The 18,310-nt window shown below is 36.3% G+C and overlaps 1 protein-coding gene across 2 annotated transcripts in view; it reads right to left on the reverse strand.

The window, feature by feature from the left end:
• Positions 1–18,310, reverse strand: part of RYR2 (ryanodine receptor 2) — a gene marked incomplete at both ends in the record, with an annotated part of 724,637 nt that overhangs the window by 80,601 nt on the left and 625,726 nt on the right. For both annotated transcript variants that reach the window (XM_079725493.1, XM_079725494.1), the window contains 2 exons: positions 8,512–8,565; positions 17,272–17,323. In XM_079725493.1, coding sequence (XP_079581619.1) covers positions 8,512–8,565; positions 17,272–17,323 — 106 coding nt within the window. The remainder of the gene's footprint in view (positions 1–8,511; positions 8,566–17,271; positions 17,324–18,310) is intronic.

Consider the following 18,310-nt stretch of genomic DNA (forward strand, 5'->3'; position numbering starts at 1 on the left):
GCAACATTTGATTCTTCCTTTTAGACCCAACAATCTTTGACTTTCCTCCCGTTGCCAGAGCTATTTCTGGAACTTTTACTTCCTAGCTTAACCAACTCCCTTCGTGAAAGAGCTTTCCAGTAAAACTGATAAGAAATTACTGTCTTAAGGAACTGCACTGTTATTTTCATCAACTAAAGAGGCAAAGGAGTTAGAAAGAATGATTCTTCTATTGACGCAATACAACATATAAAGATAGTCATCAGGAAATCCAAAGAAGATGGAAGATGGCAGCATGCCATATATTCTTGAGGAAAAACAAATACAGAAACCCTTCGCTATTTGTGCTCCAAAAGTAGGGAGACCAGCTCAAAGATCTGCCAGAACAAGCTGCACAATAGATTCTAAGGTCCCAGTATCCTCTTCAGTAACTGAAATCACTCATGATGGATAGACCTCAGGAGGACCAAGAAACACAATATATCAAATTGCCTTCTTTACAAAGTAAACTCCCTGAGCAAAGATCACGCTAATTTTCCTTATATAACATCTAAATTTCAATAATAATATTTCGGGGGAGATGATATGAAACATTTGAAGAAAAAATATTGAGCAAGAAAACACACTCTGATCTAGAGGCAGGAAAATCATATTTCATAAAGAGGGATCAGGTCGACCACTCTTTTGAATTTCTTTGTTGGAAGCCCTCTCTTCAGAATATCTTTAATGTTATTCCTTTTTGTACTTTGTTGTCCCCTTTGAAAACTGCTTCTGGGTATATAATTTAATCTTTCACTGGAAATTTTTTCACGACATAAAAAAGTAAAACTTTAAAAGTGAAACTAGAAAGTTTTCAGGCAATAAAATGATGGATTATACGGAAAGAAAAAAATTCTTTCATTTCAAATTTACTGCAGATTAGCTTTTCTAAGCAAATTGGAGATCTTTTAAAAGTATCTTATTCAGGGAAATAGCACCTTGAAAGTACTTTTTAAAGGACCTTTTTAAAAGTAGGGTTCCTCGCCCTGCCGCACTCCAAATTCCGCTTGAATTGCTAAAGGTTTTTAAATATAACACTATACCTTCAACCTGTAGTTTAGTCTTTAAATTATTCCAAGGTTACAAAGGGAAAAATGCTTCAGGAATTGTTGTTTCTCCCAAACAAGAAGATTGTCTCAGTATTTTATTGATATAGGAAACGTTTACATTTATATGATTTTATGTAGACTCCTAGAAACCTCGGAATCACTAGTACTGACAACCTGCAGCAAATTAGCAAGACCCTGTGGCATGGGTTTCTGGATTAATTACATTATTGGAAGGCCCTACTTTGTGTCCCTAAATGCTTTTCATCCCTCAACACTTTTCTTTCTTCATCTAACTGTATTATGTATGATTGTGTGATATTTTAAATACCAAATGAGGAAAAGGTAGAGATACGTATACATGTACAGAAGCTAGACATTATTTTCTACAAATCATTTTCATTGTGACATTCTTATACTAAAAAAGCATGGAGTTTATTTTTTCACCCCTTCACAAAAGATCAGAAGAAAAGTCACGAAAATTTGCAAGCTTCTGATCAGTATTTATGCACTTAGAAGAGTTATGAAATTGCCCTGAAAAATGAAATTACTCAAAAACAGCAAATCAGACAGTTTTAAAGGTGGATATTACCCCTGAGAACATCCAGTTCAAAGATGAAAAGGCTGAGGTACAGGGTAATTAAATGTGACCTGCTGAAGGTCACCTGGTTGGCACCCAGATGAGAACTCAGGTCTCCTGCCTTGGGAGGTTCTGTGCTCATTATGATAAAAGATTTCCTCTCATTGGGCTTCTCTGACTTGATTTTAGTAAGGAAGTGAAATTGATTAAATGTAATGATAATAGCAAATACTTATAGAGTTTGTTATGTGATAGGCAATGTTCTGAGTGGATTATATACATTAACTAATTTAATCCTCATCACAATCCTATGCAATAGAGACCTTAATTAGTCCCATTTTATAGATAGGATAATTGAGGCTTAAGATCATACAGCCATATGGTGGAGCTGGGATGCAAACACAGCTGGTCTATTTGAGTGTCTGTGCTCTTAATGATTCTGCTGTATCCCATTTCCGTAAATAATGTGGCCAAGCATAAGCTTCAACTGGGATTATTTTTTAAAATTTTTATTTAATATTGGAGTATAGTTGATTAACAATGCTGTGTTAGTTTTAGGTGTACAGCAAAGTGATTCAGTTATACACATACATGTATCTATTATTTTACAAATTCTTTTCCCATTTAGGTTATTACAGATTATTGAGCAGAGCTCCCTGTGCTATACAGTACATTCTTATTGGTTATCTATTTTAAATATAGCAGTGTGTATATGTCAGTCTCAACTGGGATTGTTTTTAAAAACAATAGCACATGCAGTCAAATTATTGTGCATGTCAAAAATGCACAATTATATGTTTAAATATGTGTTGTCTACATACTCACATGCTATTTAGGTTTACACATTCATATGCATAAATTACCATACACAATATAGAGGACTGTGCTTTTTGGGAATTTTCCTTGTATCAGGACCAGTATTCCAGCCCACACTGACCCCCCTTCTCTCCAAGTCTTAGCAACTTGCCTTGCTTCTGAAGTACAGTGGTCCTAGAAATGGCTTGCACCATTACTGTGCTTACGAAAGCTGGCTCTTATCACAACTACCACTGTCTAAGGAAACCACATGCTGATGGAAATGGAGAGACTGCAGTGCCTGGACACTCGCAGGCTGGACCCAAGCTGGCTCTGGCATCCCCAGGGGTCACCTGGAAGAACTGGTTAATATCAGCAGGAAGTATGAAGAAATTAACACCCTGTGACCAATAAGAGATAGGAGGTTGGACAAAACCAGCAGATAAAGTGTTCCTTGTTGCTCCCCAGGAGGTAATGTTCCAGGATGCATATAGCCTCTCCAGGGGCATCCAACACAATCTAGCAACTAGCTGTATGGCTGGTTAGTTGTGGTTAGCTGGTCAGCTCAAGAATGCATTACTGCGTTCTCTCTGCTTCCCTGTATCAGTTCTCGTTCTCCCTCACTCTTACTCCCCTGAGACTGTAACACCTCCAACCCCAGTAAAGTGTTAGCAAAAAACCTCTTTGCTCTGTTTTCTAGGGAACATGGGCTAAGACAGGAGGGTATTACTGCAGATCAACAATTTCAGTATATAAAAATGCAGTTGGCAGACTGCAGCAATAAGCATGAGTATTGGAGAACACTGGCCATGAAAATTCCTTCCCCCCTCCTCTCTGTGATTCAACAGTGTGACAAGCAACTCAACACTCTAGGGTCCATATTTTGACACCATAGAGCTTCCACAGTAGAAACTAAAGAAGTGTAAATTTTCTTGATAAAAGAGATAATTGTTTCAATGTTTTATATCCATAGCTTTATCTACAATTTTTTAAAATTTAATGGTTCTCTTTGGTAAGATTCAGGAAGCCCTGCTAATCTAAATTGCTGTGTTCCTATGAACACAAGTAAATAAGCCCATTCAAAGATGAAATTATGTAGCTATTGGAAAGGGAACATCTTATAGCCAATTCATTCTTGTAGAATTACAAAAAATTGAATTCTATTCAAATTTAGATCCTTGGGGGCTTCCCTGGTGGTGCAGTGGTTGAGAGTCCGCCTGTTGATGCAGGGGACACGGGTTCGTGCTCCGGTCCAGGAAGATCCCACATGCCACGGAGTGGCTAGGCTCGTGAGCCATGGCCACTGAGCCTGCGTGTCCGGAGCCTGTGCTCCTCAATGGGAGAGGCCACAACAGTGAGAGGCCCGCGTACCGCAAAAAAAAAAAAAAAAAAAAAAATTTAGATCATTGGAGGGGCCAGACAAAAGTGCTTTTATCACTGTGTAGAGCTATATAACATCAGTCCTTAAGACATTTTAGACCTAAATGGATTCTTTCACACCTAATGGTACATACTTTGGAATATGAGCTGGGTATTGGCCTGAGTACTTAGTGGGTATGGTGTCACTTTAGTTATGCCTGAGGCCCATCTGGGAGACAATATAGGTTAGTCTCCTAAGTTTTTATGACAAAATATCAACTCTGTCACAGGCATATTTGCCATTTTAGACACAAGCAGTTCTCTTTAATCAATAGGACAGAATGATAGCACCTCAGGGACTCACCAGAGAATTCACCTGTGAATTAGAAATTGGGCATTTGCCAAAGGATGATGCAACTTGCATAATACTCGAGAAAGATGGTCTAGAAGGCGAGTTAATGGTCCATTCCTCTAGATTTACTTAAGCTTCACTGTCATTAATTTAGGTTTTTCCATAAGTAGTAAATCTACATTAAAGTATTTAATTCAATGAAAGCTTTTGTGTGGAATATTATCATCAAACGTTGCACCCTCCGATTTGGAAGAATGGCAGTAGGAGAAGCAACCATCAGAAGAATGTTGCTATATGTTTTGCAAAATCATCATTTTAAAATGTGGTCTACTGTGGTACCAAAGTTCTTTCTTCTACGTGAGAAAAACCCATCGTGCTCAGGGAAGTCATTCAACTTGAAATATTACTCTTTGTTATTATTATTATTTGTTTTGGCTTATGAAAAGTTCAAAGCCGAATAACGCAATCCACTGTAGTAATTAACATTTTGGGTAATTGATAAAACATTTCTTCCCTTTCAATTAATATTGTCCTATTTATAATATTTAACTGTCCATTTTCATAGTTTTAATATTGAAGTAGTCTCAAGTCTAAAAAGAGTTATATATAATTACTAACTAAATATGCAATTAAATTTTCAAATAAGTAGTTGTAGGTAAATATGATAAATAGATGAAGTTGGGAATTAAATTATCAACTTAAATCAGGCAAGTTTTAACAGGATCATATCAGTAAAACACACATGTGATGGAAGAAGAAAAGAGCTGGTAAATACTAGGCATTTTAGCCTGCACTCCCTGTTTTCCATGTTTTTTGAGCTTTATTTATGTTACTCCTCATGGAAATTTTCTTTATAATGCTACCTTTTTATATCTACTTCTTTCTTCTTCTCAATATTCTTATAGACAATTTAAGTGCAAAGTATAGCAAATATTAATAATCAGCCAGTTATAGGGATAAAATTCAATTAGCACACTCTGTTATTCCAAAATTTATTTAACATAATTTGTTTTAAGAATTATTGAAACTGCCAAGCGGCCTTTCAAATTCATTATAACTTAGATGAAAAATTCCACTATTTAGACTATACTAAATAATGTTAAACAACCAGACATCTCAATGTAAAAAGTCTGGTCCATTACTAAATTTATAAAGAGAAAGCAATAATCCAGTTGTCTAGTCAAACTTTTCAGTGGTGTTGCTGTCATCACAGGGCCAATCTCAGACAGAACCCTCTTTGCAGGTGATTGGTTCTCTGTCAGTTCTAAAAACACGGCCTCATTCTTCAGCTTGGGAAGAGTTCATATTGTTAACTCACGGAGTGTGTATTTTGCAAATAGACTGCTCCACAGATTAGGCATAAATGATGAGTTATAGTATAGAAATCACACGGAGAGTCAGTCAAACATCGGTTAAGAAGGGAAAAGTCCCAAATCTCTTCTACTGTGTTATGCGTGTGAGTATGTGGCACCCCTGGCAACTCTAAAATCCTGTCTCATTCTGGGACAGTCACACCGGCTGGTCTCTACCTCCTTTTTGGGGGGATTAATTACCAGGTTTCACCATTACGTGAACTTCTCTCCCACCATCCTAAATCCAAGGCATGTAGCCCATCCTCCCAGGCGGGGCGCCATACGTCTCCTGATTTCTTGTTCTCAGTATGACCTGAATCCTACACTGTACAGGCTAGATTCCACTACTAGTTACTCCCAGACTTCTTTTCTGAATAGGGAACCTTTCTAATGTCACCAAATGTGATCCTATTTACCAAATTTTATTTGCTTTTAGATCTCCCTGAAACTGCACTCCTCTTTCAAAGTAAAATGGTTTTCTTAACAAGCAACACTTCCTCATCCTGGCCTTCCTTACCCGCCCCCATTCCGTCTAAATCAATACCCTTGGGCATGAATTTCAGTGCTATCCGTGAAATCAAATCTTGGTGGATGTTAGGAGGTCCCTTTATGCTTTCAACCCTCAACAAGTCACAGGAATTCTATCTGAGATCATTAGCGATAAAACTATAAAAATCCAGCAAATTAGGATCACGCCCATTGTACCTACTGATTTAAACCCATAATCTATAATTGTTATGCCTATTATATGCCATTAAATTATATCCATCTGATTAGAGCTAAACGTGATAACATCTGCATGAACTCTAATTTTAAAATGATATGAGAACAATATAGTCCTCCAAATATAATAGTGAGTTAAAAACATTATAATTTGCTCCTTCTAAGTAGATTTTTTATGACATTCTAAATTCATCTTAACAGAAAATATTTCACTTTTTAAAATAGAAGGCAAAAAAGAACACTTTACACTTACAAACAGAAAAGCTTTCTCTCTTTTCTTTAACTAAAGTCATTATAGGTATTTTTTTTTCCTGGGATGTTTATGATCGATTTTTCAACTAAATAGTCTCACGAAAATAAAATGTAAGCTTAACAGGGTTCATATGAAAGGAAAATTTTTGTGATTATAGACCAAAATGTTTTCTCTTGGCAAATTTTCCAGGTACTTAGCTCTTCAGAATATTCAGAGACAGAAAGAGTCATCTAGTTATTAGCTATAAGGAAATGCTAAATTAACACCGAAATCATGGAGTATCCTCTCCAATTATCAGTTGAAGGTATTACTAGCACAATGGAAAAGAAGATTATTTCCAATCCCACCAGCAAGGTCATATATCATATCTCTTTTCTAGTAATAAGACTGGTATAAAAACCCTCAAGAGGGATGAGGCATGAAATGTTGCACTGAAAAGTCACCAGCTAAAATTGAATCACCGAAAGGGTGGACTCTTTCATCTCAGCATAGTACACAGCTCAAAGTCAACACAGAGGATAAAATTTCAAATTATGAGTCAATTAAGTTGCAAGAAGAATAAACCTATGTCAAGGAAGGGATACTGAAGAGACAAACTGCATTGGAGCTACAAACTTGGTAGAAAGATTGCAAGACTGTTTTTTTTTTTTTTTTTTTTTTACAAAAAAGAATCCAAGACGTTGGGTCTAACAAAGGTAAATGTCACAAGAAACTGAAACTCAGACCCAGACAAATACACACATATATATAGTTTTACCTTGCTGCGTTGGGATCCTGTGACCTTAAGGAAGGATGAGGACAAGAAGCAAAATAGCAATAAACAATTGCTCGGAAGACAACCGACAGACCATAAATGGTGTGCACTTCAGGAAAATAGTATTATCTGCTGCTCACAGCTCATTCTAATTTAGTTCAGTTTCTTATCAATGAAGATGGATTTGAGACTAGAAATACACATACATTAGAAAAGATTATAGTGTCATCCAGGAAATTAATCTTAAGGCATTTTTCTCAGCCAGCAATAGTCATGGGTCATTCTCAAATTAGTTTGTTTTGGTATTTTTTTACACAATGACTTCAATGCAATGCTGCAGAGATGCTCACATCCAATTATTCCTAAAAGGGGCACTACTCAATATCTACTCCTCACCTACACTTTTTTGTGGGTCCACTGTAATTAAAGACTTACAGCTGGCTACTAATATATTTCCAGACTTCTAGCTCAAAGCAGACATGTAAATTAATAGCAGCAAAAAAAAAAAAAAGGTCTAATCCATTTCCTTCCATTTAATTTCTTTTTGAAAATTCCAGAAAAAAAAAAGAACCAATAAATAAGGAGAGGGTAGTTGGCAACAGCTGGTCTTTCTTATAAAAAGCAAAAGTACAGCCTAAGCAAAGGGGGAAAATAATATTTACTTTCCCTTTGGCTAATGAATATTGAGCAGTATTTCGAATTATATGGAAATGTAAAATCTGAGAAGGTTTGAGGAAATAATCATAAAATAGAACGTAGCCCTAGGAATATATGCAATCCTGCCTCATGCAAGCAAACTGCACTGTGTGCCACCAACTACATATGTACAGGGAATGAGTGACCTAATTGGGCAGAAGTCAAAAGAGGCTATATCTCTAAGACTTCTTTGATTTAGAAAAAAATCAAACCAAGAGTTTAATTAGAAACTTGATGTCATGCTGCTCTTCCATAAATATTTTTCTGCCACATCTGTTGGAAATTTCAGATCACATCATTAACCAAGATGAGAACAATTTAAAGCAACCTCATCTCTGAGGGCTCTCAGGAACACTCATTCTGAACATATGGGTTTTATCTGATTCTTTAACTAGTCTATGTTCCTTGGTCTTAACTTCAGCAAATGTTAGGACTCAAATTTGTCCATCCAGCTTCTGACATGCAGTTCCTTGACACAATAAGCTGCAATAAGCCATGAAGCAAGAAACATAAATGTCAGTTATAAGCTATGAAACAATGTTTCAACGTAGACAAAAAACAAATATAGAAAGATTCATCTTACTTCAAAACTCTTCACTTCCTCTTCCCCATCATCGTCTTCCTCGTCATGACAACTCTGATACATGTAAAAAAAAATTTTGAAAAGGTCAACAGGATAATATGTTGAGGCAGAAAATATAAAAGAATTTAGCACAGAATACTGAATCATTTGTGTTAGTTTACCATCAATAATGTTTAAATATATACATTATATATAATAAGCTTAGATGACATGATCAATGAATCTGTGGCCTAAAAGAAAACTACACTGTGCATATACAAAATTAAAATACTAAATTACCAATTATATATATATCATGGAGATATTTATGAGGTCTGTATCATACTACACATACTACTTATTCATGCATTTTCCTTGTGCAAATCAAGTTACAAGCCTTAAAAACAAGGATCATTGTTTTCTCCTTTTTTATGCTTCCACTACAATGTGTTAATACAGATACATTTAATAACTATGAATTAAAATTAAAAGAAAGCAGTGTCCATTACTTAAAGTGAATCTTGTCATCTTTTTTTTGTTGTTGTTAAGTTCATTATTTATTGTATTTGGTCTAAAGGAGGAAAGTAAAATTCCAACTGTTACCAAGATTATTCTTTGACAGAAAAATGATAAAACAGACAATTTCATTATTTTGAGTTATTTTCCCAGAAATGGTAAAGGAGCTGTGCATGTATTCTTATCTAATTCCCACAACTGAAAATTTTGCTTGCTAAGGAAGCAGAGCTGTTTGGTGGTTAGGAACATGGCCTGAGGATACAGAGTGCCTGGTTCAAATCCTGATGCTGCCATTTATGAGCTGTTTAGTCTAGGGCAAGTTCCTTTACCTCTCTGGGTCTCCGCTTCCTCATATTTAAAGTGGAAATAATAAAAAAAGTAACCATGTTCCTGAGAGGATCACATGAATTAATATATGGAAATTGTTTGCCACTTAGGAACAAGTATCTGAAAAACAATAAGCTTTTAATAAATCTCAATTGCTATTATTATCATGGTTTGGTACTAGGAGTATCGTGTTGACCAAAGGAAGCAGGTCATCAGCCAATACCTGTGCTAAGAAGACCCTAACGCTCTTCTAAGTTAGATTACTGCAACCCTTCTAAGGATTTTTTTTATGGTTGGTAAACACTCAGTGTATCCATGAAGCTCATGGAAGAAGTGGTTAAATATAACTTACAAATCAGAAAAATACTTTTAACTCAATGTTTCACAGTACTTTGAGTACATACGTGAAGTAGAAATGGGAGCCAGGGTACAAAATGTGATCCTTCCACCAGACTCAGTGATAAACGTTAAAAGGTTTGTTACATTCTTTCATTCATTCAACAAACATGTACTGAGCATCATCCTCTCCATTTCATGAGAATGTGGACATGGTTTGCAAAGGAGAAAATAAGGGGACACAGACCTGTGACAATTTCACTACATGGAAAAGTTGCTAAATAGTATGTTTCACCACAAAATCCAAGATGTTGATTATTCATTCAGAGTGCAGGAACTTTTTGACTATATGCTAATGTCACCTTGACTCCCGTGTCAACAGTTAACCAGGATTTTGAAAATAAATACACCTGAGAAGTTTAGCAAAACATATCTGGAAGGCCAATCTGCAACCCTCCATAAATATTGTATGTATAATGTTGAATGCAGAGGAATTTTGGCTGAGCTGCTCCTTTTAGATTACCTACATAATGCTTCCTTCACATGCATTATAAATTAGGAGTGAAACATAGGAATTTTATCAAGTAACAAGCATGATAACTATCTAATCAAATTAGAATACCAATACAAAATGTCTCTTAAGAATATAAAGTTACACATTTTCTGAAACACATCATCTCCCATACAAATTTCATTACCTTCAGAAATACTGGGAACAAGGTTTGAGTTGAAGAATACATTTAGAGAAGTTGGCATTTTGAGTTATAATGATATGCTTTTAAGCTATAAAACTCATATGAATTTTTATGTAAAGGAATTTAGAGCTCTAGCTGACAGATATATATATATATATATATATATATATATATATATATATATATATATATATATATATATATATACACATACACACACACACACATTTTTTTGGCCGCGTGGCACGTGGAATCTTAGTTCCGTGACCACGGATCAAACCTGTGCCCCCTGCAGTGGAAGTGCAGAGTCTTAACCACTGGATCGCCAGGGAAGTCTCTGACAGATATTTTTTACAAAGAATTATTTTGAAAAAAAAAAACACTTTAAACTGTTTTCTAAAAATTTCCTAAGAAAATTTAGTGAGATTCTCTTCTAATAAAGTTAAAATTTTGATTTTTAAAAAACCTATTAAACCTGAATCTATTTGGAGACCTATCTGACAAAATTCAATAAACCCATAAACTGCTTTAAACTTGTCCTGATTGCCATGGGGCATGCTGGGACCACAAGAAAACTATAGAGAATGTCTAGCACTTTTTAATGTACAAACAGAAACAGAGGGATTTACAGGCATAGGACACAATGTTTTTCAATAGCAAACTGCATCCATGCAATTTGCATGATAATGCTAAGTAAGCAGTAGGTTCTATTAGATGGTCCTGCAACACAGGACTTAACTTTCTGGATCAAAACGATCAATTCTAGGCAAGGAAGAGTGATATCGTACTCCAGGAAAGAAAAAAGTGAATGAAACCCATACATAAAGGGGCAGAAGCATGAAATAGAGAATTTAGAAGGAAAAAATTAGAGAAGACCAAAAAAGAGGATAGATACTTCAGACATTCAGATATCTGGATCAAAACTCAAAATTGGCAGTGAGAATTCATAAAGCAGTAAATGGGGCACTTCACCTCGCCACCATCCGCTGGAAATTTCATTCTGCAAAACAAGTGTATGTCATACATTCTTCAGTTGCCTTTCTGAGTGCGTCACTCCTCAGAAGACAGAGGAAGCAAAAAGAAACCTTCAGGATGGATTTAAAACTAAGTTTTGCGTGAGACAGAAAACAGAAATCTCATAAGAAAGTGATCCTGGCATTTTATAATTTTAACCAGCAAAGAATGAAACACTAGCTTTAACTTAATGTGTACCTTTCAATAAGTTATAAGAGAAAGAAGAGGAAACATTTTCCTTAGCCAGAAACTCAAAAGAGTGAAAACATTATTGAGTGTTTAATTTATGACAGTATCATTCTAGATACTTCCACATGGTTATCTTATTTAAACTGGTAAAACCATTCCCTTAGAACAGAACAGCTTCAGACAGTCCAGAAGGGATGATGAGTACAGAGATATTCTGAGAATCAAGCATGAGTGACCACGATGAGGACAAAAGGAAGGGGCAACAGCAAACCAATGTGGATGCACTGCAAATTCTCTAAGACGTTCAAAAGAGGAGATATATATGATGTAAGGAAGGGGTTGGAAACAATTAACCTAAGGTTTAAAATAAAGTGTGGCTCAAAAAATACAAAGATGTAAAATGATTTTTAACATACAGCCAAACACAAAGCAAGGAGAACAAGGAACAGAAAGTACATGATTTACAGCAGAAACTGTAATAATAATAATAGAGAGAAAAAGCAGAACTACTCATCAGCCGTTTGCTTCAGACTTAACCACCAAAGAGAAGTGATTTTTAAATATGAAAGTTACCTAGCCAAGAGAAATGAACATTAAGACCTCAATGAAATGCTATATTACACCCACCTGGTTGACAAAAATTAATAAAACATAAAATATAAAATATTGGAGAAGATGTGGATCATCAGAATCTCTCTTAAACATTGCAGGGAGGAATGTAATTTAATGCAATGACTTTGGAAAACAGTTTGGCATCTTCTCCTTAAGTTGAATATTCATATATCCTATGACCCTTGACTTTTGGACATGAATAAGAACAGGCATTTCAAGCCCTTGTTTCATGTCAGCAAAAACACAGATTCAACACAAAAGGCTACCAACAAAAAAGTAAATGGATAAGCTATGGTGTAGTTGCACAATGGAATATAATAGTCAAATCAAATGATCTCCAGCACACACAAAAGTAGAGATGAATCTAGGATAACAACAGTAAGTAAAACAAGTAAGTACCAAAAGATTACATATAGCATATTGCCCTTTTAAAAGTTAGAACTACTAAAATCTCAAAAATATGTAATTATGTATGTAACACACATGTATATATGTAATATATGTATTAATAAATTCATATAACTAATGTATACTATATAAAAGGAAAGCAAGGTTATCCTGAACATGGGCTACAGGAGGATGATTTCCTTGTGTGGGGAGGCAGGGTATGGGTTAATGGAGAGGACCGTATGATTCCAGGTAGGGTTATTATCAAGGTCTTAGCTTTTCTTGTGAGTGGTGAGTTTATGAGCAGTTACTATATTATTAGAAACTACTAAGTAACTACTTTGAATAAAAGTAGCCAATAATGTAATGGACCAATGATGAGAGTGTATCATGAATCCAGAGCTCTGATTAACCCAATGCTGGACTCCTATGGTTAAAAAAAACTGAAAACTGAAAACAAAAACCAACTAATATGTAAACGTTGCCTTCATAAAGTCCTGCAAATGGAGAAGGAAGACATAAGTCTCTTGAACAGAGTTCAAGTGTCAAGATTCAAGGCAAAAATAATCATATGTGAATGAAAAATGACCACTGGTCAACTCTGAGAAACCATGACGGCCAAGAGAAAGTTTCAGACTCCTGGGATGCTGATTGTCAAAGTGAAGAAAGGCAGCCTCCAAAAACTACTTACTAAAAAGTTTGGTATCAATCATCAAAACTAGCAACTTAGATAAACACAGGGAAAGCACACTTACTGGTTTGTGGTTAACATAAATGGAAAGAAATATTTAACAATGGATGAGAGAAATGAACTTTAAAAGTATTTTGGCCTTGGGACTTCCCTGGTGGCGCAGTGGTTAAGAATCTGCCTGCTAGTTCAGGGGACATGGGTTTGATCCCTGGTCCGGGAAGATCCCACATTCCACGGAGCAACTAAGCCCGTGCACCACAACTGCTGAGCCTGCGCTCTAGAGCCCGTGAGCCACAACAACCGAGCCCGCGTGCCACAACTACCGAAGCCCACACGCCTAGAGCCCGAGCTCCACAAGAGAAGCCACCACAATGAGAAGCCCATGCACCACAACAAAGAGTAGCCCCCACTCACCACAACTAGAGAGGAAGCCTGTGCACGGCAAACGAAGACCCAACAAAGCCAAAAATAAATAAATAAATTTATTTATTTAAAAAAATATTTTTGGCCTTGGATAATGGTATAACTCTAATTAGAGAAATGACGACTTATACTTAAAGAGTATATCAACTGCCAAAATACAGGTATGTGAGGTAAACCTCAGAAGAAATCCATAAATGACATGGAATTTAGGTGAATATGCAAGCTCTAAATGTGACAAAAATGTAATCTGGCTGCCGAAACACCAGTGAATTCTTACAATTTATTGTAAATATATAGAATTCCAAGGCAGAATAAGCAAGGATCAGTCCCAACGTGCACTACAGAGGTGAACTCACAGCCAGCACACTGTGTTCAAGTAATTTCTGGGGGGCACATATTGATAGATGATTGAGAGAAGAATGAACTGAGTAATGAAAGCTGAGCATTCCTGGGATACATTAAACAATAAAAGGAACAAGATTATTTAATTATGAAGGGAAAATCTTGAGAAAAAGCATCATCAAATATTTGATCACTTATCAAAAGAGATTAAACTTCAGGATATAACCAGGACAAATGCAGAGGCTGATTCTGCTCCAGTCACAAGGAAGAACTTGAACCATCAGGAATCTCCTACTCTCAAAACAGGAGCTTCTCCCCTTTTAGCCCACTTGCTCACTGCTTCCTCAACTGCGAGGACAATAGTCCATGGACTCCTTTACAATCTCCTTACTTATCAGCTCCTTCTTTCCTCATTTCCTTATTTATCCTAGTTAGAATCCAAGATCCAATGCCTCAGCCACTCTCATAACGAAAGACAACTCCCCTGTGATCCCCTGTCCTTCAACAACAGCTTGGCAAAAATCCTTATCCTTGACAAATCTAACTTCCTGCCTTCTCTGAATCTGCATTTGGTTCTGGGAACTGCTAGAGAAAAGCCACACAACCAGAAGACTGGTACTGTCCAAATTCATAAAAAACGACATCAACCAGGCTTTCCACACTGCCTGGGAATTCTATTTTAGTTTCCAGTCAATACTCACTCCCAATTTCCACAGAAGGAAATATCCTTCCTCTTTAATCTTTTAACCTAGTGTTTTTTTAATATTTATTTTATTGAAGTATAGTTGATTTACAATGTTGTGTTAGTTTCTGGTGTACAGCAAAGTGATTCAGGTATACATACATACAATAGTTTGCATCTTCTAATCCCAACCTCCAAATCCATCCCCTCCCACCGCCTTGGCAACCACAAGTCTGTTGTCTATGTTTGTTTTGTAGATAAGTTCTTTGTGTCATATTTTAGATTTCACATATAAGCAATACCATATGGTATTTCTCTCTTTCTGACTTACTTCACTTAGTACGATAATTTCTAGGTCCATCCATGTTGCTACAAATGGCCTTGTTTCATTCTTTTTTTATGGCCGAGTAGTTTTCCATTGCATATATATAGAATTCATATTCTTTAACCATTTATCTGTTGATAGATATTTAGGTTGTTTTCATGTTTTTTAAACTGTGGATTTCAACCCATTAACTGGATGTGAAATCTGTTTAGTAAATCATGATCTAAAACAACTTTTTTATTTAAATAGAATAGAAAATATCAGTCTGCACTGCTCATAGTACAAGTATAATTTCATGATGATTTTCTTTCAAGGTATCTGTTTTTATGTTTCTATAAATATACTTTGTAAATGTATTTCTGACCGTGGGTTACGGTTTAAAAGAAAGCTGGAAAGCCACGACTTTTCTCTTATGCTCTGTAAGCTGTCCTGCTGCCCTGCTCCCACCTACTCAAAGCCTCACTCCACAAATTATTCCCTTATCTACTCTTTTGGGTCCTTCCCACCAGAACAGAAGCATGTTCAAATCTATTTTAAAAAAGTAAAAAAAAAAAAAAAAAAAAAAAAAAAAAGGCAAACAGGCAAAAATAATCCCCCTTCAACCTCACAATTCTATATAGATATTTATCACCCTCTACCTTTCTTCTCCTTCTCAGCCTTCTCAGTAAAGAGATGTCTATGCCACATCTACTCACACATGAAACTCTACTTACTTCCCCACAATACACACTTGGACCACCAGTGCTCCATCTCACAATCCTCTGCAACTGTTCTCACCATGGTCATATGATGTCCATATAATGAATCCTGGAGAATTTTCAATCCTTACCTTGTTCAATCCCTCAGCAGAATAAGATTTTGTTGACCACACACTCCAACAGTTACTATATATGCTCACACTTAAGATTCTCTCCTTTTTTTTTGGGCAGGGGAGCTCCTTTTTTTCTAACCACCTCTTAAGCATCAATGTCTTTAGAGGCTTGGTCCTAGCCACCTGTTCTTCTCATGCTTCCTTTTCTGCCTGCGCAAGATCATCTACTACTATGGCTTCAATTACCTTCTAATGCTGACAATTCCCAAAACTGTAATTTTATTTTATTTTTTAAATTTTTTAAATGAATTTATTTATTTTATTTTTGGCCGTGTTGGGTCTTTGTTGCTGCGCGCAGGCTTTCTCTAGTTGCAGCGAGCGGGGGCTACTCTTCATTGCGGTGTGTGGGCTTCTCATTGTGGTGGCTTCTCTTTCTGTGGAGCTCGGGCTCTAGGCAGGCAGGCTTCAGTAGTTGCAGCACGCGGGCTCAGTAGTTGTGGCTCGCAGGGCTAGAGCGCAGGCTCAGTAGTTGTGGTGCGTGGGCTTAGTTGCTCCATGGCATGTGGGATCTTCCTGGACCAGGGATCAAACCCATGTCCCCTGCACTGGCAGGCGGATTCTTAGCCACTGTGCCACCAGGGAAATCCCCCCAAAGCTGTAAATTTAAGCCTTCTGTGAGATATGGAATATCAGACATGACTATCTTATTGCATGTTAGACATCTCCACTTAGCTGTCTCACAGGTATTTTTGACTAACATGTCCAAAATTTAATTTGCCATCTTTCCTCTTCACTCTAGGCCTGCAATCATTCTGGTGCTCCCCACTTTAGAATATGGTTCTGCCATCTACTCAGCTGCCCAAGTCAGAAGCCTCAGAGAAACCTGACTCCTCTTCCCCTCATTCATTCTCAGGTTATGAGATTAAACGAAATAAGCACCCAGAAAATACTAGCTATTACTATTTTTTCATGGTCAATTCATCATTCAACAGTTAAGGACTTCCTTGAAACTCAGACTAATGCTATATAAACTACTCCCACTACTCTTAATTGTTTCTCTACCATTAAACTTGTCAGAGTTTTTTTGTAATCATTTACTCAAATTTTGTTTCCTCCATCAGATGATAAACTCCAAGAAGGCAGGGTGTGTGTGTTACTTTCTGGTTCACCACATTATCTCCAATACCCTGATGTCGAGTGAATATTTGTTGAATGAATGAACGTTTGGAAAATTCGTGAGCTCTCCATAAATAAAGTGTTAAAGGAAGAAACAATGATCACCTGTCAAAAACGTTAGAAGAGATATTCAGGCAACAAGTGGAAAGTTGAGATTAATGCCCTGTAGGTTTCTAAAATTTAACGATATTTTATTTTAATCTAGAAACACACAGATTCTTATATTTTGCCATTAAAATCAAGACATTTATTTACCTTTGCCATAATATCTGCATAAGCCATATATAAAAAATCTTCCTCCAGTTTGCTATGAAAAACAAGAAAAAAATCAGTTTTTTAGGTAGAAGGTTAGTTACATGCAAAATCACCATCACTGTATAAAATAACTTTTATCTTTCAACAAGTATGTCTTTTTTAAAAGAAATAAACACAAAACTCAGGCAAAGCATTATTCAGAAATATTGTAGAATCAGAGAGCAAAGATCTTAGACTTCCTAAACAGTGGCCCCATCTTACCTTACAGAAGAGACCTTCAAGTCTCACAAAATAAATGATCTATTGACTTACACACAAATGTAATAACATTAATATTCCCTTAAGACTACAAAAGTTGAACCAAGCAAATTTACATGATGTCAGGGCTTTTGACAGCAGAAGTGATATCTGACATTTGTTGGAAAGACTCCCCCAATTATTATGCTACTACGTAGTTTAAAAATATGATGGTCATAATGATTCTTAAAAACTAAGATAGGTTAAAATCTGTTTACTATCCTCCTTTGAAAAATTATGGAAACCACTAATTCATTGAAGAAAGGCTTCCATCAAAAAATACCTGACGTTTTGCAAAGTTTTTTAGCAGTTTTAAACTTATAGCCATCAGAAAAATCCACTTATGAGAAATACCTCATTACCTGACAATGCCAGACAGGGAGCTGCTCTATGCTTAGGGATGAGATGATTTTGTTAGTTAGGAAATAATAAGAGAAAGAGAGAGAAATCGTGAGAGAAGGATGGATCACATTAGCTAAGAGGGAGAAATGTACATTATTACGACATGCATAGAGGTCAGATGAACTCTTTAAGACTCATGTGGCTATGGGTTGATAATTAAATTCTCTGCAGAGGATGAGGGAGGCCTGGTGCAAAGTAGGCTTCCTCTCCCATGGCAGGGAAGCAGGTAAAGGTTTTAGAACCTCCGCCATGGCTCATCTACAGAATCAGCCTGTGCGGTGCCCCCGTAATGAGCAGATACTGAGCATATTTTGATTACTGGGCTTCTGAGTGCATTTCT

Source organism: Hyperoodon ampullatus (assembly GCF_949752795.1).
Source record: "Hyperoodon ampullatus genome assembly, chromosome: 1".
Classification (NCBI taxonomy): Eukaryota; Metazoa; Chordata; class Mammalia; order Artiodactyla; family Ziphiidae; genus Hyperoodon; species Hyperoodon ampullatus.